This window comes from Gouania willdenowi, chromosome 21 (assembly GCF_900634775.1).
Source record: "Gouania willdenowi chromosome 21, fGouWil2.1, whole genome shotgun sequence".
NCBI classification, from domain to species: Eukaryota; Metazoa; Chordata; class Actinopteri; order Blenniiformes; family Gobiesocidae; genus Gouania; species Gouania willdenowi.
The window spans coordinates 4,224,868-4,249,561 of record NC_041064.1 but is presented as its reverse complement, the minus strand read 5'-3'; the positions used below and the strand labels follow the sequence as shown (position 1 = coordinate 4,249,561).

The 24,694-nt window shown below is 36.2% G+C and overlaps 1 protein-coding gene across 6 annotated transcripts in view; it reads left to right on the top strand.

The window, feature by feature from the left end:
* pard3bb (par-3 family cell polarity regulator beta b) overlaps positions 1 to 24,694 on the top strand; it is a 257,492-nt gene that overhangs the window by 130,546 nt on the left and 102,252 nt on the right. For 5 of the 6 annotated variants that reach the window (XR_003672664.1, XM_028436419.1, XM_028436418.1 and 2 more), the window contains 4 exons: positions 34 to 182; positions 4,255 to 4,299; positions 17,362 to 17,580; positions 20,561 to 20,777. Coding sequence is in view for 5 of the 6 variants with exons in the window: in XM_028436419.1 (XP_028292220.1) it covers positions 34 to 182; positions 4,255 to 4,299; positions 17,362 to 17,580; positions 20,561 to 20,777 (630 nt within the window). In the remaining variant the exon portion in view is untranslated. The remainder of the gene's footprint in view (positions 1 to 33; positions 183 to 4,254; positions 4,300 to 17,361; positions 17,581 to 20,560; positions 20,778 to 24,694) is intronic. The other variant, XM_028436420.1, reaches the window with a different exon arrangement.

Below are 24,694 nucleotides of genomic sequence, written 5' to 3'. Positions count from 1 at the left end.
TATCGTGTTAATTACTGACTGAATGTTTTTTAGGGAGATCGCTCACATCTCGTGCACGGCTCAGCCTCAGTGCCCCGCCCAGAAGCAGCAACCAACCAATGGACAGTTCCATCACGTCAAAGCTTCCAAGAGCATGGACTTGGGTACGAGTCAGACTGAGAGTCAGAGTCAGCATCACACCGGTGGGGGGATTTATTCTTCCTTTGTTTGTTCTGCATGAGAATGTGCACGTTAGCACTGATGCATGGCTGCTGCACCGTGAGCATGCGCCTTCCTGCTGCACGCACACTGGTGCTAACCACACTGTGATATACGACACCGCTAACGTTGACACAAAGGAAGAAAAAATCAAAAGAAAACAGGAATTTATGAGGAAAGAGGCAAAATCACAGTGATAATTAATTCAAACCCTCTATGCATCCATCTACAGGACTCCACATCCCACAATGCAATGCAGAAACAGTTACGTGACGTTTTTTAATTCAGAATTAATTATTCAGAATTAAATAATTCAGATTTAAAGTATTCTGCTTCGTGTTTACCTGGAATTCTGAGGTTGAGGTTTACATGGAAATCACGTTTAATCATCTTTATTAAATTCTGCTTCAGGTCTGGGGGGTACTAAGGGTTCTGATTGGACAGGGGGCAAACGTGACGTATCACATCTACTAGGACAACAACACCAAACAAACCATATAATAAGTAGAACTATTCTCACTGTTATTTAGTTTTGAAACAGCAGCTCTACAATAACGTTGTTTGACTTTGGTCACCTGAGCAGGAGAAGGTAGACAGATGATGGAATGAAGATGTTTCTGCTTCCGTTCATCCACTCTTTTCATTATAACCATATCTTCAAAAGCTCTTACTAAATAAATACTCGTCATGTTTGAACAAACATTTTGGATTATGTCGTCACCAGCTCGTCATCGCGACAGGACTAGCATGCACAGAACGACCAGAATTAATTTAAAGTGGAATTATTCAATTCAGAATTAAAATTAGAATGAACCAGCTACTTATATAAGATTTAAGTTTAATTCGGGTTTAAATTTAATTCGGAATGGCCATTTCCATTCAGAATTAAGTGTTTTTTGTCTTTTTTTTAATTTTTTTAAAGAGGATTTCATTTTTATTCTGAATTAAAGCTCTCATGTAAACATAGCCAGTGTCCGTAAACCGACTGTTTACAGTAAAGATAAAAAAAACAGACATTTGAGCAGCAGTTTTAACCTTTTCCATTTGTTTGTGAGTAAATTTGTTAAGATTTATTGATCAATGAGGACCACACTATGGCTACGTTCACACTGCAAGTCCTAATGCTCCACTCAGATCTTTTGTGTACTTGTTCATATATCGCCTCGACGTGTGTTTGGCACTGATAATATGTATAATATAATAAATATTTATAGATTTTTAGAACTCTCTCCTTCCACCGTCTTATTTTCACTCCTTCCTCCATCAGTACCTGATCCTTTCACCTGCCTGATCCTTTCAGATTCTTTCAACGCATGCGCGAAACTCGTCTACATCCGGTCGAACTTTCGTGTACTATTTAAAAGGCTGAAACCCTGCTATTTAAAAAGAATTAGAAATGTACATTTTCAGTGAACTCCGATTTAGTTTGTTGTTATTTCACTTTTGCCGTTTGGTTTTTGATTGTCAATGTTGTGTTTTGATGCGTTTTTGCACATATCGTCTTGCAGTAGTTTTCCCTTTTTGTTTTTTAAATTGACACATTAAAACACCACCAAACAGTCACATATTTACATGTGTACTATTAAAATATTTATGAAACGTGGCTTTTGTTGATTTACATTAAAGCATCACGTCCCAGCAGCTCTTAAAGATTGCGAGTGAAGGAAGTGACGTAGTCTACGTGCATGCGTTGAAAGGATCTGAATAGTTAAAACCCGTTAAAGGGTTGGGCACTGGCACCCCCTCCCCCGCCATTATGACGTTATCTCTTTTTGATGACGTAAAGGTCAGATAGAATGCTGCTTGGTCGTTAGAATAGCAGACGCGTTGTAAAATATGAGACACGTATTGGATTTATATTTACATATGAAAGTGGTGTGGGTGGGATTTGATAACAATCTGAATTGTTTTGTTCACATAGACGTGAAAAATTGAGATATGGGCAAAACGTGCGAACATAACCTGTGACTTTAGTGTTTGACTTCTGATAAATAATATAATCTGTCTCTACTAATGAACGCCCTGATTGAATAGTTTTCTCGCCCTCGTTGGGTTTGGTGTTAAAACGTGTTTGGAATGCGTCTGTATTGTTATTTTTTAGATTTTTCAAACAAATGTCAGACTGTGATCCCACTCGTTGCTCCGTGTTTACCTGATCTTCTTGATGCAGCGCTTTTTCTGACATTTCACTGCCTGATTAAAAACCAGTCGACTTTAGAAATGTGCCACCGTGCACGCTCCTGTCTGGGCTCCGTGCACACGTCAGCGTAACACGAGGTGGAAAATGTGACAGCGCCAACAAAAGCGTATTGTTTCAGACGTTAATTTCCAACTTAAATCAGCCGCTAATGAATAAAGGTTAGAAACGCGTGTGTTTGGACATGTGCTCGACGGAATGACAACTTTGTTATAAATACACTGTAATTTTCACTTTTGAGTTTTTACACACTTCATCACAACTAATAGAGTGACAGATGAAGCGTTCAGACGACTGTTTAGTGATGGAGTCAAAACACAAAAAACAAACTAAACCTTAATGAATAAGATGAAACTAAAGCAACATTTCTTTACTTGACTGATGACTTATTTATAAGTCACAAAATGACTCCAAAGAACACACAAAACGACAACAAAAATACATTAAAAATGACTCCAAAGAGACAAAATTATTAAAGAACCCCCACAAAAATGACAACAGAAAATACCCGAAATGACTCATAACACACAGGAAAAAAATGCCCAAAATGATAAGCTAAAACACAAAATTACTCAAAAAAAAAAAAAACACACAAAACAACAACAAATATACATTAAAAATGACTAAAGATCACAAAATGACAAAAGATTTACACAAAAATGTCCAAAAAAAACCATAAAATGACAACAAATTTACACAAAATGACTCAAAGGAACAATGAACCCAACTTGATAAGAAAACTCACAAAATTACTCCAAAAAACACACAAAACAACAAATATAAATTAAAAATGTCTCCAAAGTCGCATTTATTTTCTTTTAAAAACACACAAAAATACACAAAATGACTCATAACAAACACATACATAAAAAACCCAAAATGATAGAAAAATACACACAATTACTCCAAAAAAACACAAAACAACAACAAATATGAAGTAAAAATGGCTCCAAAGTCACAAAATAATTAAGATAATTAAGGGTATATTATCCCGTTTGAACTTAAGCACTTAGGAAGAGAGAAGAGGAGGAAAGGAAGAGAGCGGTAGAGGAAGAGAGGAGGAGTGGAAGAGAGGAGGGGAGGAAGAGAGTAACAGAGGAGGGGGAGAGGGGGTGAGGAAGTCAACAGAAGTGGAAGAGAGGAGAGGAAGAAAGGAGGAGAGGAGGAGGAGAAGAAAGGAAGAAAAAAGGATGAGGAGAGGGGGGAGGAAGAGAGGAAGAAAGGAGGAGGAGAGAAAGAAAGGAAGAGAGGAGGAAAGGAGGAAGAAAGGAGGAAAGGAGCACTGCTAGTGAAACACAAGACAAACAACAGTAGGGACTTAAAGTTGACTCTGAAATGCTGCTAAAACAACCAAAAAAACCTGTAATTTTAATAGCTCATTATTTTATACCGTGACATCCTGTAACTACAACGATATCCAGGGACTTGTGATACCGCGGCATTGTGACATTTCTATTAATTTATGTAATAATGTAAAATAAGAATTATAAAAGAATAACGATAATAATGATAATAATAAATACAATACAAATAATTTAAAAATGTAATAATTATTGAAAGAAATCTCTTTTTTTCACAATCTTGTCATTTTTTCAAATTATTCCACATAATTTCCCAATATTAAATATACATTGACCATAAAATCTAGGAAATGATAGTGAAGTTCTTACAGGGACTGAAATCTGTCACTTATTGATTGGATATTAAATACTTTAAATTTAATATCATATGTGGAAGTGCAAACTAGGACACATTACATTGAAATTGCTGGTTTTCCAACTTCAGATCTGTGGCCCATTTCAGATCTAACGGTTCTGTGATGAGCTTTTACAATAAAATGTGTGTTTTGTGTGTTTCAGTGGCAGACGAGAGCAACGTTGGACCGTCGGTAGGAAACACGACAGGTGAGCACCAAAACGTCTTCTTTTCCTGCTGAAATCTCCAATTTCCTGGAGGCTCTTGAACTTCTCTTCATCAGTGTCGCTCATTAGTATGTTCCTCTTCACGTGTGCACCGCTCTTATCACGTGTGCACCGCTCTTATTGTAAACTAAGGAGAACGCTACGCTAAAGCAGAGAAAACCACAGCAGAACCTACACTGTGACCTTGTTTTTATATGTGGGAAAGGAAACACTTCAACTCTCTCATTTTACAAACACACAAATGTATCTTTCATTAAAAAAAGAAAAGGGTCTGATCTTATATTTTGTAGTTTTCCATGTTTTATATGTGGCTACTTGAGTATAAGAGCTTCTTCCTTTTCCTTCTACTTTGAGTGCGTCTGGCTGTCCTTGGATGGATTCTTACCAGTTAGACCGTCCTCCACACTGGGTATTTATTGTAAGGCAAATGGTTTGTGAAGCACATTTCATACAAAAGGCCCTCGTTCTAATTCTGTGCTGCCCACAAAGTAAATAGAAAATACACAAAATGAGAGGGAAAAACACACAAAATGACAACAAATATGCATAAAAAGGCCTCCAAAGTCACAAAATGACAAAATATGTGCCCAAATACACAAAATTACTCAAAAAACAACAAACGACACATTAAAATCACTCCAAAGTCACAAAATTACAAATGTATATTCACAAAAATTAAAACCAAAAATGTAAAAATAACAACAAAAACACACACATAACTCATAACATACAATTAACCCAACAGGAAAAGAATATGGACAAAATTTACTCCAAAAATACACTAAACAACAGTAAATATGCATTAAAATGACTCCAAAGTCAGAAAATTACAAAATAATATACACAAAAATACTTATATATATATATATAAATATATAACAAATATAAATGACTCATAACAAAGAAAGAAAAAATGCCAGATAATAGGAAAATATACAAAATTACTCAAAAAACACACATATACATTAAAAATTACTCAAACGTAAAAGATTTTTCACTTTCAAGACATTTTCAGCTTTTATAAACCCTTTGCACCACATTTCCACCTAATGTTGCATGCGTTGACCTGTTATTGTCACTTTTAAAGTCTTTTCACCATAATTCATGCTTATTTTTGCCAATTTAACCACATTCACAATTTGTTGTGCCCATTATTTGCCAGTTAAAACTAATTGTTCCTACTTTTTAAACTACAATACCTTACATCACCACTCACCCCCCATTTTTGCTACATTACTCCCATTTCTGACACTTACTCATCAAATTTAAAAGCCTTTTTTGCACATTTTTTCTAGATTAAAGACATTTCCAGCTCTTATAAACCCTTTCCACCACTTTTCCACCTATTGTCACATATGTTGACCCATTAACTCCACTGCTATAGATGTGCATCTGTCACTGACTGACAAAACGAGCGTGTGCGTGTGTGCGTGTGTGTGTGTGCGTGCGTGGACAGTCCAACACTAAACTCGTGTCTTCCTTTGTTGTTCTTTCTTTTGTTTCGTCTCCTCCACTAACCACCGCCATCTCTCAGTGCCAACGCCATTCAGGCTTAGAGGCAGAGGAGCTTAGAGCAGACAGCATCTCTGAGTGTGTGTGTGTTTGTGTGTGTGTGATGCTGAGGGATTCTGGGACCCTCCATTGTCTCAATCTTTCCCCAGCGCAACTTTGACTTTGACAACAGTCGCGCGCCAACAGACGCTGAGCCAGAAATGTGTCCACAGAGACCCCGTATCCCCCTCCGAACATTTAGTTCTTCTTCTCTGTCTGCCACTACAACACACACTCTAATCCACACTATAACGGTTATACTGTAACACGCACTATAACACACACTATAACACACACTATAACACGCACTATAACACGCACTATAACACACACTATAACACACACTATAACACACACTATAACACACACTATAACACGCACTATAACACGCACTATAACACGCACTATAACACGCACTATAACACACACTATAACACACACACTATAACACACACTATAACACGCACTATAACACGCACTATAACACGCACTATAACACGCACTATAACACGCACTATAACACGCACTATAACACACACTATAACACACACTATAACACACACTATAACACACACACTATAACACGCACTATAACACGCACTATAACACGCACTATAACACGCACTATAACACGCACTATAACACGCACTATAACACACACTATAACACACACTATAACACACACACTATAACACGCACTATAACACGCACTATAACACGCACTATAACACACACTATAACACACACTATAACACACACTATAACACACACACTATAACACACACTATAACACGCACTATAACACGCACTATAACACGCACTATAACACGCACTATAACACGCACTATAACACGCACTATAACACACACTATAACACACACTATAACACACACTATAACACACACACTATAACACGCACTATAACACGCACTATAACACGCACTATAACACGCACTATAACACGCACTATAACACGCACTATAACACGCACTATAACACACACTATAACACACACTATAACACACACACTATAACACGCACTATAACACGCACTATAACACGCACTATAACACACACTATAACACACACTATAACACACACTATAACACGCACTATAACACGCACTATAACACGCACTATAACACGCACTATAACACGCACTATAACACGCACTATAACACACACTATAACACACACTATAACACACACTATAACACACACACTATAACACGCACTATAACACGCACTATAACACGCACTATAACACGCACTATAACACGCACTATAACACGCACTATAACACGCACTATAACACGCACTATAACACGCACTATAACACGCACTCTAACACACACTATAACACATTATAAACCACACCCTCCTTGTTAGACTTGTGTGGATCGATGGATGAATTTGTCACAAGGTGAGCAGCTCCGTTGTGTGCAGATGCTGCTAAATTGTGTCACTTCAGACTTCTTTGATTCTTTAAAAAACAGCTCAGCTAAGCACATTTAACCATTTTACCTGGTGTGTGTGTGTGTGTGTGTGTGTGTGTGTGTGTGTGTGTGTGTGTGCTGGTATACACACACTGTTGGCAGCCTCTCTGTGTATTGAACGACCTCTGACCCGTCCTCAGTGAGCCGATACCAGCGAGCAGTAATCAGGAGATGGTCAGCGCTGTCGTTTTGTGCTGCTATGGTCATTCGTCTCCATCAGGGCTGATAGAATATAGTCTGACATGGGGGGGGGGGCACTTTGATATGTTTTTACTAAGAAGTGTAGCTTGATTTTATTTTTTCTGAGAGATAGGAAAAGGAACTAAAGCCTAAGGGTTTGGCTGAAATTTTTTTTAAAAAATGCCTTGATTATGAGCGTGGCTCCTGGATCAGTTAAGACACGCCCAATCTATACTATAAAATCTTTTAAAGGGCCCATGTTACGCTAAATGAAATAATAAATAAATAAACATGCCTAAAGTGTTTTTTCATTGATTCCATCAATCATTAGTTCGAGGGTGATTTACTCTTTTCTTACTACAGGGTGAGCACAAACATCTCGCTACAATTTGATGATGCGTTCCCACTTTGATGATGAATTTGACGCAGCACTGAGCTGAAGAAGCCACGCCTCCAGGAAGCTCTCTGCCATTATTGACATGTAAACAGACACGCCCGCGAAGGTGAGCATTTCAGCGTCCTTCGTGCAGTGCTATGTACGTATTTTCTACTGTCTATGTATGAACCGGTGAACGCCCCGCCCCCACGCTCTGTCTTGTGTTTATAAAGCAGCATGAGCTCAGCTACGGAGTGGGTGGGAGGTGGGCGGGTCGTCCTCTGGCCCTACGTCACCGTGCGGGAAGGAGGAAGTTAGTGTCCTGTTTAAAGACACTCCCACTCATAAATATGCATAAGTAGGACACAAATCAGCCTGTTTGTGTAGCGTTGGTCAGAAAGTGACTTTTCAGAGGCTAAAACTCTGGAAAACAGGTGAGTTTGGTAAAATAAACCTCAAATACTATGTTTTTAGAGTTCTTAGAATAAATGAAGATGGGTGAATAATTGCATGATATGAGAGCTTTAATAACAATTTATGCTCTGCTGACAAGCTACTTAATGTTCACAATTCTCTCAATCCAACCTACTCACCACAGATTGGAGAGTCCACGGGATAGTTTTTATTAAAGGGGCGGGGCTAACGTTTTGTTGGTCACATTGTTTTAACCCATAGAGGGCAGTCACTCTTACTTTTTTACAAGAAAACAATCCATAAAAAAAAGGACTTTTATTATTCATGAGTAGTTTAGTAGTTTAGTTTGGGTCCAAAAAAGATGAAGAAAGTGGCCTAAAGAAAACTAGTTTTATATGCCAAGAAAGAGTAACTTTTATACTGTAAATTAGAAAAGAGATCACATTTTTTTCTTACCCCCAATTTCCGCTGCGTTACGTCTCCACCTTGCCACCATGGCCGATAGGTTTCTACTTTAGTGTGTGTGTTCATTTTTCACCGGGTCCGTTGCGCTGCGTGTCCGGAGCCCTCCGGCAAAGATACACAGGACTTCTATTTCTGAGCACGACGCAACAACTCAGCACAGAGCAAATACAGTGAAACAGGAAGTTAAGCACATACTAAACATTAAAATATCCAGTTACTTTTCAAAATAAAACACTTCAGATCATAATTCATCATATCTGAAAATGTGGCTAGGACGACAACAACAAAAGGACAACTTTATATTTTAGTACCTGAAAACATGTAACAAACAAAAAAAGCTGTGAAACTAGATAATTTAATAAATACATATACTGTATATGTCTGAAAAGTGTTCATATGTTTCCCTGTCACTCCTTTATTGTTTTTTAATTATGATAATAATAATACTTTTTTATTTCAAAGCACTTTTTGAGACACTCAAAGACACTTTACAGCATAAAAACAACAACAAGTTCATTGATTGAAGAAAATATGACTCAGAGAAAAGAAATAGGTGAGTGGGTGGTTAAACGTTAAAAGCTGAGTGAAACATGGGAGGTCGGTGCAGTCGTGGATGTGGTTTGTGAGGAATGTTCCACAGCGTGTGGACAGAGAAAACTCTATCTCTCTATCTTTATTCATTTATGTTTCCTCTCCTTTCTCTCTCTCTTTTTATTTTATTTTATAATTATATGTCATTCAATCTGTTTCCCGGGCTCTATTAACCAAATATGCCCGTTTGTGAATATAGCTGCACTATGTTATTGTATATGTCATTTTAATTCACTATTTTAAAAAAATTAAATAGTTTATAACACTTCCTTTAACTGCGTTCTTGCACCATTATGTAAATATTGCGAGAACTCCTCGGTCTAGTGACGTCAACCGGACTGGTGGGGATTGTCGGACGACGGACAGCGCAGCAAAACCGGATCAGGGTCGTGACTTATCCAGTAGAAACCCTGATATAGTAAAAAGTGTGTCACCCAAGAACCAATGCATATATGTGACTAATCATTAGTGATGTGAACAGTCTATGTTCATAGCTCTAAGCTGATCACATTACAGGGAGCTGAGACATATGCTAAGTTGTTTACTGAAGACCCAAACATGTTCCAGACCCAAAAACACGCACACTTTCTTCCATTTTAGAGGAGCTGACATGTCCACCAGATAAAATGTATAGCAGATCTTTTTCTATATTCTGATAGAGTAGGTGGAGCTGTATTACTATGCCAAATATCAGTTTCCTATGTGATGATGTATCTGAGATATTGGAAGTTGAAAATAGAAGAAAAATAAGGACGAACAAAATTCAACACATACCCCCCCTCACTAAACTGGCCGTATCTTAAAAAGTGTTCATGTGATCAAACTAAAAATGTACAGTGTGACTGAATAATGACGGGACAATTGGTAAAAAAATTCAGACTTTTTTTTAGACTGAAGTGTGTGGACCGTTGGTTAAATGACATGGAATGATCCACGTGTGTTAGTGTATGTGTTGGTGCTGACAAACCTGCCTCATAATTGTTTCAGCTGATCAGGGTAAGTAGGTACACACTCTACGGCAGTGTTTCCCAACCTTTTCTGTCTCATGTACCCCCCGAGGCCTCTCTTCAGATTAGGAGAACCCCTTCGTCACTCCAATTTAGTTACCTTTGTTTTATTTACATGTTAATAGCTTGAAAATGTCAACCTGTACGTTTAACGCACACTATATATATATCTATATCTGCGGGGTTGCTCGGCCATGGGGGGTGGCGTGGGGCTCCTTGGCCCCCACTCTTTCTGCTGGCCTGGCTGCACCTGCGGGCGCGGGGCTGCTCCTGGGTTTGCAGTCGCGGTTTTTGCACATATACTGGTCTACGATGCACTGGCACGCCTTGGGATGTGGGATAAAACTCATACTGGGCTTAATTTTAGACACGTTAATCCCAAATACCTGCTTCAGGTATTACCACTCACTCCTCCCCTCTGTCCACAGCCACCACCATTATAGCTAAGCTTCACACTTGTCACCAGACTGGCTTGATTACACAACATAATAAGCACAATATGTTCTACTACAACTTCACATCTCAGTGTAAAATAATCTATAATCTCTTCCCCACCCTTTATATTTCCTGCCTTGAGTTTCTCCTCCCTGCTCCCTTTCCCCTCCACCTAGGTGTAACACTGCTCTCCCTTTTTATATATTCCCTATAATAAAATATTTCTTACTTTTCCTTAGGGAGGGCTGGTGATGGTCACAATTAAACAATAAAATAAATGAATTTATTTCATTGCAATAACAGAACATGCATTGCTGTCTCATAATGATTGCATTTCTTGTAGTGTTGACCTTTGACAGCATGTGGAGACAAGGGAAAAAAAGTGTCAATGGGTGGAAAAGCTGTTGGATGAGCATGTACAGTGTCTGAAATAGGCTTAAAAATGACTCAGCATGTTGGAAATAGATTCATCAATGTTTCCAAGTACCCCCTACAATGTGTTCAAGTACCCCTAGGGGTACACGTACCACTGGTTGGGAACCACTGCTCTAGAGGATAGGCGAGTTCCCGCTGTGTTCTGTGGTCTCTCTGTAGAACTTACCCATCTGGAAGCTCACTGTCCTTTTAATCTTCCATTTAAATTGAGTTCTCAGAACTTGACACCATCTCATTGTATACGTCACCACTGCCAACGCATTCCTTGGAAACTGTGAGTGTGAGCGATGACATCACCAGTGCAGATGTTTGAATAACCATTGTCTCACCAACCTTTTTATTTTGACAAAGCCGTAACGTGATTTATACAAGTTGTTAAACCTTTTGTAATAATGGCTTTTCAATGGAATGCAGAGGGGTTGTTATGTCAGGAGAAGATGGAACACGACTATGAGGTGATGTTTGTGGAAATGACTTCATATTTACATTAGCATTACTTTGAAAGGGGCTGAAGAATAATGTTAAATGGATTGATTATAATGACGTTTTAATGGGAGAAAATCCTTTTTTCATCAAAGGGACGATGAGCTGTCCATCACAGGCACATATAACATCAAACACCCACATTAATGGGATTTTTGATCAAGGGCCAAATATGGACCAGTTTGATCTCAAGTGGGCTGCATGTTTTAGGTTGAAAACAAGCAGTTTTAACATTATTCTGCCCTTTAAATATATGTAAAGTAATGGAATTTATCCAATCTTTACATTTCCTTGAGTTTTTTACCATTTTTTTTATTCAATTTGTAGATTCATTTTAATAAAATTGCAGCATTTTTATCACAGCAGGGAAACAACAATGTATTTGTTTGATCCAAGGTTCACATTTTCAGCATTCACGTTAACATTAAAATAATAAGCAATCTGAGCTTTAATAAGGAACAAACAAAGGGTTTTGATTGTTTTTTTTTTTAAATACATTTGTTTATTTTTCTGTTTATTTGTAATTTTGTGTATTTTTGCTGCAATTATTTGCATTTTATGTAGTTCTGTGTTTTTCTTTTGTGGGAATTTTGCATATTTTTCTGTCATTTGGTGCATTTTTGTTGTTTTGTAAATTTTTCAGTTTTTGTTGTCATCCCATACATTTTTTTGTGTATTTTTCAGTCATTCTGTGTAATTTTGTGGTTGTTTTGTGTCTTTTTCCTCACATTTAGTGTGTTTTTGTTGTTTTGTCTTTTTTAAGGCTAATTATTTGTATTTTTGTGTCATTTTGTGTTTTTTGTTATTTTGTCTTTTTCTGTCATTCTGTCATTTTGTGTACTTTTTTCTCATTTGGTGTGCTTTTGTTGTAGATTTGTGTGTTTTTAGTGTATGTATGTAATGTATGTATTTGGAAATGCTGAGATATCTACAACTGAATTACTTGCAATTTTTACACAAAGATTCAAGTTTTCTGTTATTACGACTTTATCCTACGGGCCATATTTGATGTTCTAAAGTCCTGTATTTGGCCCCTGGGCCTTGAGTTGAACACATGTGGTCTATGTGATGTAATGCAGCTGTGGTGTGTTGTTAAAGTAAAGTAGAACACAAACATGGGGCGGAGCCTCTAACGTGTGATCGGGTTCAACAGAAGCTGGAGCTGTTAAATCTGAAGGCTTTGTTGTCGTAGCAGAGCTGCTGCTGAGCTGCTCCTCGGTGTAAACGTGGACTCTGAAAGTCGCTGTTTGCTTTCCTGCCAACAGAAAAGCCTCGGGAGGGCTTGGAACTCTGCTTTTCTCGTTTTTTTTTTTTTTTTTTTTTCCATCTTTTATGATTCTTTCTCCTGTTGTCGTCTCTTCATTCACACAATTCTCATACGTTTGTTTCCTTTCCTGCAGTTAAACTGAATTCTGTCTTTCTTTCAGCCTAATTTTATCATCCAGCAGTATGTACCAGTCTCTATAGTGTGTACACGGTGTATATTTTAGCCGTAGTATTACAGTTCTTACTGGTTATTCAGCCAACCGTCCATTAGCCTGGCTGTCCATATACCTGTATATACACAATGATAACAATAATTACACAAAACGTCTGCAAAGCTATCAGAAAAGCCCAAAAAAGTATTAGAAAAACCCTCAAGAGTCAGAAAACTATACATTAAATAACCAAAAAACACATGAAAATTTAAAAAAAGTACAGAAAATGACTCGAAAAACCTAAAAAATTGCAGAAAAACACATGAAACAAATACAAAAAAGTACAAAAAGGCGACAAAAGTATCCAAAATAACACACAAATATCTGCAAAAATATACTAAACGATGACACAATACACAAAAATGACTTCAAAAACATACATTACAGAAAAACACAGGATAACAAATTACTTAACAAAAGTATCAGAAAAATATACAAAATGACAACAAAAGACAGAAAATAACAAACACATACACAAAATAAACAAAAATAACAAACATATACAAAAACGACTTCATTACACTGCAAGAGGGATACAAAATTCCAAAAAAAAAGAACAGTTAATGACTCCAAGTGATATACAACATTACAAAAAACACAAAGGATAAAAAAAAATATACAAAACAACCACAAAAGGATAAGAACAACACACACATATAAATAAACAATAATCACAATACACAAAATTACATAAAAGTACAGAAAATGAATCCAAAAACATAAAATATTACCAAAAAACACAAAATGACAATAAATGAAATAACAAAAACATACACAAAATAAACAAAAATAACATTAAAAAAACAACACAACACATAATGTCTGTATATGTCTTGACAAAGTTTAGGAGTTATTAATAAAAAAATAAATAAAAAAGCAAAAATGTGACCAAATTAAAATCCACCCTTGCTCTTTGCTTTGCTGTGAACGCTCCTTTCCTTCTGCACGCCAAACGCCATCTGTGACTTGTGGCGAGTGTCCCTCAGTGCGTCCAAATGGCGACCCCTCAGCTTGAATTCAAAGAACATCTTGAGAAAAAGGAACAAATCATAAGATGCCAGAACTCAGAGCGCAGGAGTGTTTATGGAGGAGAATCAGTGCTGAATTAATAAACACTTTGTACAAATCAACATGATTAGATATAACTCGTGGAGTTCCACAGGGGTCGGTTTTGGGTCCAAAATGATTTATGTTGTATATTAATGATATACTGTATGTAGAGTGTCAAACCTCTTACAATGTGACACTAATATTTTCTGTGACGGGGGGAATTTGCAGCAGCTTTTGGAGGTGGTCACAGCAGAAATGAGAAAACTCAAAACATTGTTTGATTTGAATAAATTGTCATTAAATTTAAACAAAAAAAAAAAAAAAACTTATATTGTTTGGAAAATGTCAAATAAACACACAAATAAATGTAATGATAATGTTGAAATAGTGTATGAAAATACATTTCTGGGTGTAATTCTTGATCCATTTGTATAGTAAACAGGATATTATGTACAATCTTGATAAAACAATTAAACCAAGTTTGAATGTAAAGCAGTTAACAATGTGTGTCTTGTATATGTAATGTAAATCTCACAGATGTTAATGGCACATGTTTTATTTTGTTTAGTTTTTCATTGGAGTATTCATTTGTATTATGTTTAGTTTGTTTCATTGGATTGTGCATTTATTAACGGTGTAGAATGTGGGTAGGACTTGACAAGCCTAGGCTTCTTCCTATCCTGTGTCGAATGAGTCAAACGTGAAATTGACTTTTTATTTTATTTTAAAGAGAATTCTGTTGAGATTAGTTTTATCTCCTTAGAAAAAAAAGACGAAAACAAGTCCCTTGGATAGATTTCCTGTTGGTGCATCCATTCCAGACTCAGAGTGTGACTCTGGGAGCGCTTTAATCACATCTCACTTTAGTTGTTTAATAATTCAGAGTTGATGTGGACTGTGTTTGTGGATAGAAGTCTCACATGTTGTGGCCTTTTGTCCATTTCCGTCATACATTATGCATGTGCATACATTTCTACTGCATTATTATTACTCCCTGTGTTTGTGTGTGTGTGTGTGTTTGCTTAATGGTTGTTTAAATACATATGGATGACACACACACACACACACACACACACACACACACACACACACACACACACACACACACACAGAGCAGTGGTGTGTAGAGGGAATCATTAACTAAAGTGATGCAAGTTTAGCTATCATGAATCACAGTGGCATCATATTGACAAGCCAGAGGCTGCAAGGAATCCAAAATGTGTGTGTGTGTGTGTATGTATGTGTGTGTGTGTGTAGGTAGACTCTGAGCTGGCAGGAAGCCCTCATTACTCACTGTCCCTGTGCCCCCCCCCCCCCCCCCCCCCCCCCCCCCTCACTCTGCCACCATGGCGTTCCCCGCTGACGTTCCCCAGAGGAAACTTAATTTTCTTGCCCCTTGTCCTCCTTCCCGGCGAGTGCTTTCTTTCTTTCTCCTCATCTTGTTCACAATCAGTGTGTGTGTGTGTGTGTGTGTGTGTGTGTAGCTTCAGGTGACACACACATTAGCTTCTCTGGGAAATCACATCTACATCCACAACCAACAGGTTTCTGGTCTGGGTTTGAACTGCAGGATAACACCTGACTACACCAGATATGTGAGCAACTGGTGTTTAAAATGACTAAAATACCTAAAACAACAGCAGAAATACACAAAACCACTACAAAAGTATAATTACAAACCAGAAAATTATACAAAACAATTACCAAAATGTGCAAAAAGAAAAAGAAAACATATATATATATATTATCGGAACACACACAAAAGCACAACAAAATACACAAAACGACTAGAAAAGTAACAAAATGAAAGACAAATCCACAACAAAAATGCCCAAAACGACTACAAAAGTATCAGAAAAACTCAGTGTCAGAAAATTATACAAAACAATAACCCAAATCACAAAAATACATAACAGTACAGAAAATGAGTCCAAAACCACCAAAAATTACAGAAAAACACACACAAGGAATACAAAAACATTCCACAAACCAACCACAAAAGAATACGAACAACACACAAATCTAAAAAAATATACAAAACAATAACCACAAGACACAAAAAATGACCTCAACAAAATTACATTAAAGTACAGGAAAAAACACACAAAATGACAACAAAATGACTCTAAAAGTATCAAAAAATATGCAAAATGACAACAAAAGACAAACTGCTACAAACAACACACAAATATAAAAAATGATATACAAAACAATAATCACAATGCACAAAAATGACTCCAATAACATATTATTACAGAAAAACACACACGAGGATAACAAAATGACGCCAAAAGTATCAGAAAAATATGCAAAATGACAACAAAACAACTACACAAAATGACTCCAAAAGACCAACTACTACCAAAATAAACAAAAATGACAAAAAAAAATTTACAAAAATGATAAAATACTCCAAATCCACTTCAAAAGCTTACGAAATGACAGTAAATGACTCAAAACTACCAGAATAAACTAAATTAACTAAAAATAACAACATAAAATGTTAGAAAATTATACAAAATTACTCCAAAAACACACAAAACAACAGATATACAGACAAAAGCCTTTGTTATTTCCTTAGATTGGTTATTATTCTAAATGCTGACATGAATATTAATAATGTAGTGCTCAGATCAGACACACATTTTGTTGGCCTTTCTGTGATAAAGTTTAATCCATCTCTGGACTACACTTCATCTGTCTTATTCCTGGAGGTGCTACTTTAGATATGATGATAAACACAGTTAACGGTGGTATAAGAAAGTAGCAATTAAATATGCATAAATATGCATACATAAGTATGGGCTGGTCTTCGTGCACATTTTAAAATGTAAAGCTCTGAATGCTGTGGTTCTTCTCTCTCTCCACTCTATCATCCACTCACTAATATCTATCTCTATGTACTTGTGATGATGGATGGAGAACAGGGAGTAGAGGAGCAGACTCCACATCCATCACAGACTCAACAACTGCTCCACTCTCCACTGTGTCAAAGCTCTTATTTTGAAGTTTCAGATCTGCTCAGGTTTAGCTCCACAGATGTGGTTCTTTCCTGTGTTTGATGGTTTTACTGGTCCTCACAGGTCCATCACCAGCTTCAGTTGAACTGGGGCCCACGCTGGGTTTGAAGAAGTCCAGCTCGTTGGAGAGTCTACAGACAGCCATGTCTGAGGTGACCAGGAAGAACCAACTCCTCCCCTTCCATCGTCCTCGTCCCAACATGGTGAGAGGAAGAGGATGTAACGAGAGTTTCAGAGCTGCCATCGATAAGTCCTACGATGGACCAGCTGAGGATGATGATGGTAAGGTTAATAACATAAAATCATATAATAATATTACAACGCTTTATGTTTTCATGTGTTAGTGAGGATGAATGTGTTTAGATTGATTATTGATTAACTATTTTCATCTTCTGCATTATTTCACAGAGGGTTCATTGGCTAGGCTAATGCTAGGCTAATGCTAGTGATAATGCTACTTATGATGCTAATGTTAGGCTAATGATTATGCTAATGCTAGGTTAATATGTAGTTAATGCTAGGCTAGTGTTATGCTCATTTTAATGCTAGGTTAATTCTAATACTAGACCAATTCTAATGCTAACGCTAGGTTAATGTTAATGTTAGGCCAATGCTTGCTAATATTGATGCTTATATTAGGTTAATGTCAATGCTAGGTAAATGCTAGCTATTGTTAATGCTCAGTTAATATTGATGTTAATGCTATGCTAATGCTAGGTTAATATTTAGTTAATGCTAGGTTAGTGTTATGCTCATTTTAATGCTAGGTTCATTCTAATACTAGACCAATTCTAATGCTAACGCTAGGTTAATGTTAATGTTAGGCCAATGCTTGCTAATATTAATGCTTATATTAGGTTAATGTCAATGCTAGGTAAATGCCAGCTATTGATGTTGATGTTTATGCTATGCTAATGCTAGGTCAATGCTAATTAGGGCTGGGCGGTTTACCGATTCATACTGAATACCGGTATTTAATTTTGTTATTTGAATTTTTAATATACCACCGTACTGGTGTATTTTATTACACAACTTTCAGAACGCTACGCTGCGCCGTGTTTCATACCAGACCCTTTTCAACGTTGCACTTCTAAATATGAATGTAAACAGTCGCGCTGTAGTGTTAGTTACAGTGTAAATCATACGTGTAAATGGATGAGAAAGACATCATTAAAAGCTCTGAAGCATGTGAACATGTGTCTGCGTGCACATGCCTCTGCTACAGGAGAACAACACTTACGGACACGGAGGCACGGTTAGCTTAGCATGTCGGTAGTTCAGCAGTAATACACAAAATAAGAGATCAAAGGATCGCAATTTGTAATTCCTATAATGTGGAAATAAGTCGTGGTGAAGCTGCAAACAAAACACTACATTATGCACCATAAGAAACCACCACACCACTGAGTATGTAGCATTTAAAGCTAGAAATAAAGCTAATGCTAAAGCTAAGCTAGTGCGGCAAAGAGCCATTCGGCTGCTGTTGCAAACTTGTAAGTGTGGAATTATTCTACAATATTCACTCATCATGACAGTAAAATAAATCATCTTAAGTCAATCTACTGCAGTAAATCATCTCTGAACCAATAGAAAATGCTGTGAACAAATGATTATTCATGAAAAAAAAAGACCGTCATATACCGTGAAAATTTTGAAAAATACCGTGATAGAAAATTTGGTCATACCGCCCATCCCTAATGCTAATGCTAAGGTTTGATTTTCAATAATGGAATGTTTACAGTGGAGATCAAAACAAACTTATGGGCTGCAATTTCAACCTTTTAAATCTTTTTTAGAACAAAATGTTGTTTGATTTATTGATCAATGAGGCCAACACTGTCTTTATCTGATTAAAAATAATATATATCTATTTATGTACTTGGAAAACATGATTACTCATGCCTTTACCAGCGGGAATTGTACCCGCAGCATCTATTTCAACCATTACTATGACAAAAAACATGTAATTATTACATTTTAAAATATGCAATGTGTTGTAACATCTTCCTTTACATCAAGTTTGTCTTCATATCATTTAAAACTTCTTCGTTAGAATCTTTGGGACCAAACACGTCTCAGTTTTCAGCACCAAACTCTCCAGCTGCCGTATTATTAGCAGCAAACTTTTATCAGTCAGCACCAGAGTAATGAGTCAGGACCACACTAATAGGGCATGTCAACACCACACACACACACACACACACACACACACACACACACACACACACACACACACACACACACACACACACACACACACACACACACACACACATCTGTCACCATCTTTCTACGTGTTCAACACTTTCAGAGCAGCTGTTAATGGACACAGAGCAGCTCTCTTAAATACCGCTACTTATTCACACACTTCATAAATGTTACATTATAAATCATAAATAATGTGTATTATTATTAGTTATTTTTCATCCATTCTTTGGATAATGTCTATTATTGGTCTATTGTCTTATTTTTTGGTGCAGACACAATGTTTATGTGAATATTCTCAGTTTAAGTCCCAACCTCATGTATAAAAACATGTTCAAGTTTCCTGTCCCTGCCTTTAGATCATTTGTGTCAAACTCATGGCCCGGGGGCCAAATCCAGCCCTTTTGGAGCATCCAATTCGGTCCGCTGGAGAAAGTAAAACAAAAGTTATTCTGGAAAATGTGTAATTAATTCACTTGCAGATATCTCAGCTCCTCCAAATACACACATTTAATGAAACTACACAATATTTGCTGGGACTCACAGTTTTTCTGGTCCTTTTATCACATGATTGCAGTCATTTTTAATGTTAAACATTTCAACATTTTTCTAAAATCCTTCAATTTTCATCAAATTACGACATATTTCCCTTAATGAAATAGAAATTGGCCAAATATATAATATATATATAATATATTGGCCAAAAAATAAAGGGAATTTAAGTGAAGACCCTGCAGAGACTGATATGTTACTTTTTGCTTGGATAGTGGATACATCACATGATTATAGTCATTTTTAATGTTGAAAAAACTCAAAATTCTTACAAAATCCTTCAATTTTCCTTCAATTCTAACGTTTTATTTTCCCTAATTAAATAGAAATTGGTCAAAAAATCTAGGAAATTGAAAGTAAAAATTGGATATGATCATTTTCTTCCAAATGTAATATTTTACGTATACGTAGAAGTGTAAACTAGGACACAATCATGTGACCCACCTGAGAACAAACTGGCCCCTATTTGGCCCCTGAACTAAGATGAGTTTAACGCCCGTTTCAGACGATGGCTCCGAGCTGAGTTCAGGCCGGGATACTCCGGCCAGTAGCTCGTCTCGTCAGGGAGCCGCTGACCCGTCGGAGGAGAAGAAGAAGAAGAAAACAAAGGCAAAGAAGAAAGAGAAGAGCAAAGCCAAAGGAAAAGAGAAAGAGAAGAAGAAAGCAGAGGAGTCTGGGGAGATGGAGAAGAAGAACAAGAAGAAAGGATTCAGTTTGCTGAGGTGAGTCAACTACGTTTTACATTTGGATCAGAACGTTTTCTCTTTCCTGCAGAGTTAAATCATGACGACTGGATTAGCAGCGGTTCACTGTCTGTACTACTGTCTATAGCACGGGTTCTCAAACTTTGGTCAAGACCCCATTTGGGGTCACAAGACACTGGGAGGGTTTTTTGAACAATTTGAGCCAATGTTTGCTTATTTTTTTTTTTTTCTACAATGACACCAAACTTAATCATATTTTAACCTATTTTCATCACTTTTTCTTGCCATATTTTTGCTCCTTTTAATGCATTTGCAACAATACATTTCTGACACTTCATCACATTACGAAGCCTTTTCTGCACATTTTTCCACTTTCAAGACATTTTCAGCACTTTTAAATCCTTTCCTTTACGTTTTTATTGACATTTAGTGTGTTTTTGGAGTCATTCTATGTTATTTTGTGGAAGTGTGTTGTCATTTTGTCGGTTTGGAGTTATTTTTGTCTATTTGTGTTACCTTTTTGTATATTTTATTGTAATTGTTTTATGTTTTTTGAGTCATTTTGTAGACGTTTGTTGTCATTTTTTGTGTTTTTTGGAGTCATTCTGTGTATTTTTGCTGTTTTGTGTGTTATGAGACACTGTGTATTTCTGTAGTCATTTTGTGTTTGCTGTTATTGTTGTCTATTTTTGTTGTCATTTTGTATATTTGTGCTGCAATTTTGTATGTTTTTCCAGTCATTTTGTAGAATTTTGTTGTCATGTTATATATTTTTGTCATTTTGTGTGTTAAGAGTGCATTTTTTGTTGTAAATCTGTATATTTTATTGTAATTTTTTCATGATTTGGAGTCATTTTTTCTATTTCTTCAATCTTTTATGTATTTTACTGCTGTTATATATATGTTTAGAATCATTCTGTCTATATTTTGAGTAATTTTGTACATTTTACATTGGGGTCTTTATGTCTAGCCTGAACACATAAACACACAGCCAGGTTTCTTTGACCCACACTGAGCCCCACAAAGGCCTCTCTTAGCGCCTCAATTTCCTTCAAAGGTGCTTTTAATGATCCATCAAAAAAAGCCAGTGATTAAGTCCCACACTGTATCTGTGACTGTGAACACAACACACACGCTGAATAGAGCAAAGTGTTTGAATGAATAATTTCTACTTTCTACCTTTAATTGCGTGCTAATATCAGCGCTCCAGTCTGGTAGTTTGTGAAGTGGGATTTCACATGAACATTACACAGATAGGGATCTTTAGAAAAACACTCACGGGCAATTTGATCTGCAAAATACAGCCGGAGCCTTTTTCAAAGAACCTCGTACAAACGCAGTCTGTGTGAACCAGAACACAGGGAAACACTTCCACATTTCAAAGTCCCATTTCATCACAGTGATTTCATCTGAAAATTGCCACAAGTTATTTATGAGGCAATTTACTCTAATATGAACTAATTTGATGTAATTGAATATGTCTAATGTTCCTACCCTTTACCTTTTCAACATGTTTTCCACATGTTCATTTGAGAAACATTTTTTCCTTGGATGGTTTTTTCATAAAAAGCTCAAATTAAATGTTGAGTGCACGTCTGCATGGGACTTTATATCAATGCAGATCCTCTTCTGCACATTTTTACACTTTCAAGACATTTTCAGCATTTATGAAGCCTTTCCACCACCTTTCCCACCTTGTTTTGGGGTTTTTTTTGTTGTCATATATAAATAAATCACTAGCAGGAATTTAACACATATGGTGAAGCTTTAGAATGCCTATTCTCAGTCAAAGCAAGATATCTTTGTTGTCATGTTGTGTATTTTTGTCCTTTCGTGTGTTAGGAGTTAATTTTTTGTTGTCATTCTGTATATTTTATTGTATTTTTGCATGATTTTGGAGTCATTTTGTGCATTTAAAAAAATATATATATACTGTATATATATATATGTATATATATATTAATAAATCACTAGCAGGAATTTAACACATATTTGGATTCATGGTGAAGCTTTAGAATGCCTACTTTCAGTCAAATCAAGATATCTTTGTTGTCATGTTGTGTGTTTTTGTCCTTTCGTGTGTTAAGAGTTAATTTTTTGTTGTCATTCTGTATATTTTATTGTATTTTTGCATGATTTTGGAGTCATTTTGTGCATTTAAAAAAAAATATATATATATTAATAAATCACTAGCAGGAATTTAACACATATTTGGATTCATGGTGAAGCTTTAGAATGCCTACTTTCAGTCAAATCAAGATATCTTGGGGAAAAAAAAAAAATTTATTTGTAAAGAGAGTTTTCTTAATGCAATAAACAAAAATACACTGAGTTCTTATTCATTGTCATTATGCAGCACTTCCCACTTTAGATCTGCTGTTACGCACGTGTCTGGTGGAGTTTTCCTCCTCAGAATCACTAGAATATGACAATTCACTGTAATCCAAGCATTATCTCTTTCTGACTCAAACTGATAATAATTCTCACCCAGATAATAACAGTTACTGCCTTTTTTAACTAACTTACTTACTAGAAGGTACATTTTTGAACAAACTTAAGCTCAGGAATTTGAGGAAAAGTATATAAACTTTTCATGGAAATAACTTATTGGAATTTACCAGAAAATACACACACACACACACACACACACACATATATATATATATATATATATATATATATATATATACATATATATATATGCAAAATTCCTGGAAAGTTAGAAACTTTCCATAGAAAATAGCAGGAAAAATCTGAAACTTACAAAATATGAGTAAATATATTTTAGAACAATTTAAAACAGGGGAGAAAAATGTATTAAAGACCACCTCATGATCTTTGTCGATTAAACACAATCTACTTCCATTTGTTGCCCTAAATACCAAAGGAATGATTTATTCTTTCCACATTTCAACTTTAAAACTAATTTTGTTTATTAAAACTCAATGTATTACCATTGAACAAAATATGTGCACATTAAAACATTTTTTTACTAGTTATTCACGAACCCCAAACTACTGCGTGAGACCCAGTTTGAGACCCTGTAAAATATATAAGATATCTGCATTAATCAATTAAAATGTTTCCTAATTTCTGGTTAATTCCAAAAAATAATTCCAATGAAAAGTGAAATTTTTTTGAATATTTCCAATTTTTCTTAAGATACCAAAAATGTTTCACCCCTTTTCTAATTCTACTGACTACAAATCTCATGTATATCACGTCCAACAGCTAAAACTGTTGAAAGTGTTTTTAAGTTCTTTTTTTTCTTGTTTTTTAATAAATGTGTATGTCTTTTGTTTTATTGTAATACAGTATAAAGGATTGTTGTAAATATGACTAGTAGTACATACTCTTTAAAAATCCAATAAATCACTTTTCCATGAGTTACAACCACATACTGTATATTTGAACTTTTCCTGGTTTACATCTCCATCAAACTCCTCATTAGAACACAGTGATAATCTCAGCTTCTTCGTCTTCTTATCACCATTTTCCATCACCCCCCCCCCCCCCCCCCCCCCCACACACACACACACACTCCCTCTTCTCTTAGACGACTCCCTTTAACTCCTGCCCTTGTCCGTATTTGATTGCAGGAAATGGTTCTAGACTCAGGAGTTAAATGAGGCTCCATCAGAACAGTTCCATCTGGGCTGAGACCCTGATGTGACACATTCATCTCAGACCCCCGTGGACTAGAAAACAGGCAAATACTGTATCAGATGGTCAGAATGAACCCCGAGATCAGTGATTTTATGGAGGATAATACTCCTATATACTGTATCTCTGGGTTTTACACAATATAAGTCCGATTTAACTTGCTGAAATACATTCTTTCATGTTGTGGATTTTTATTGTATTTACATCCCGGACAAGCCCCCGATTATTACCCCAACAACAGCACTTAAAGCTCCAAGCACTAAACTGTAGAT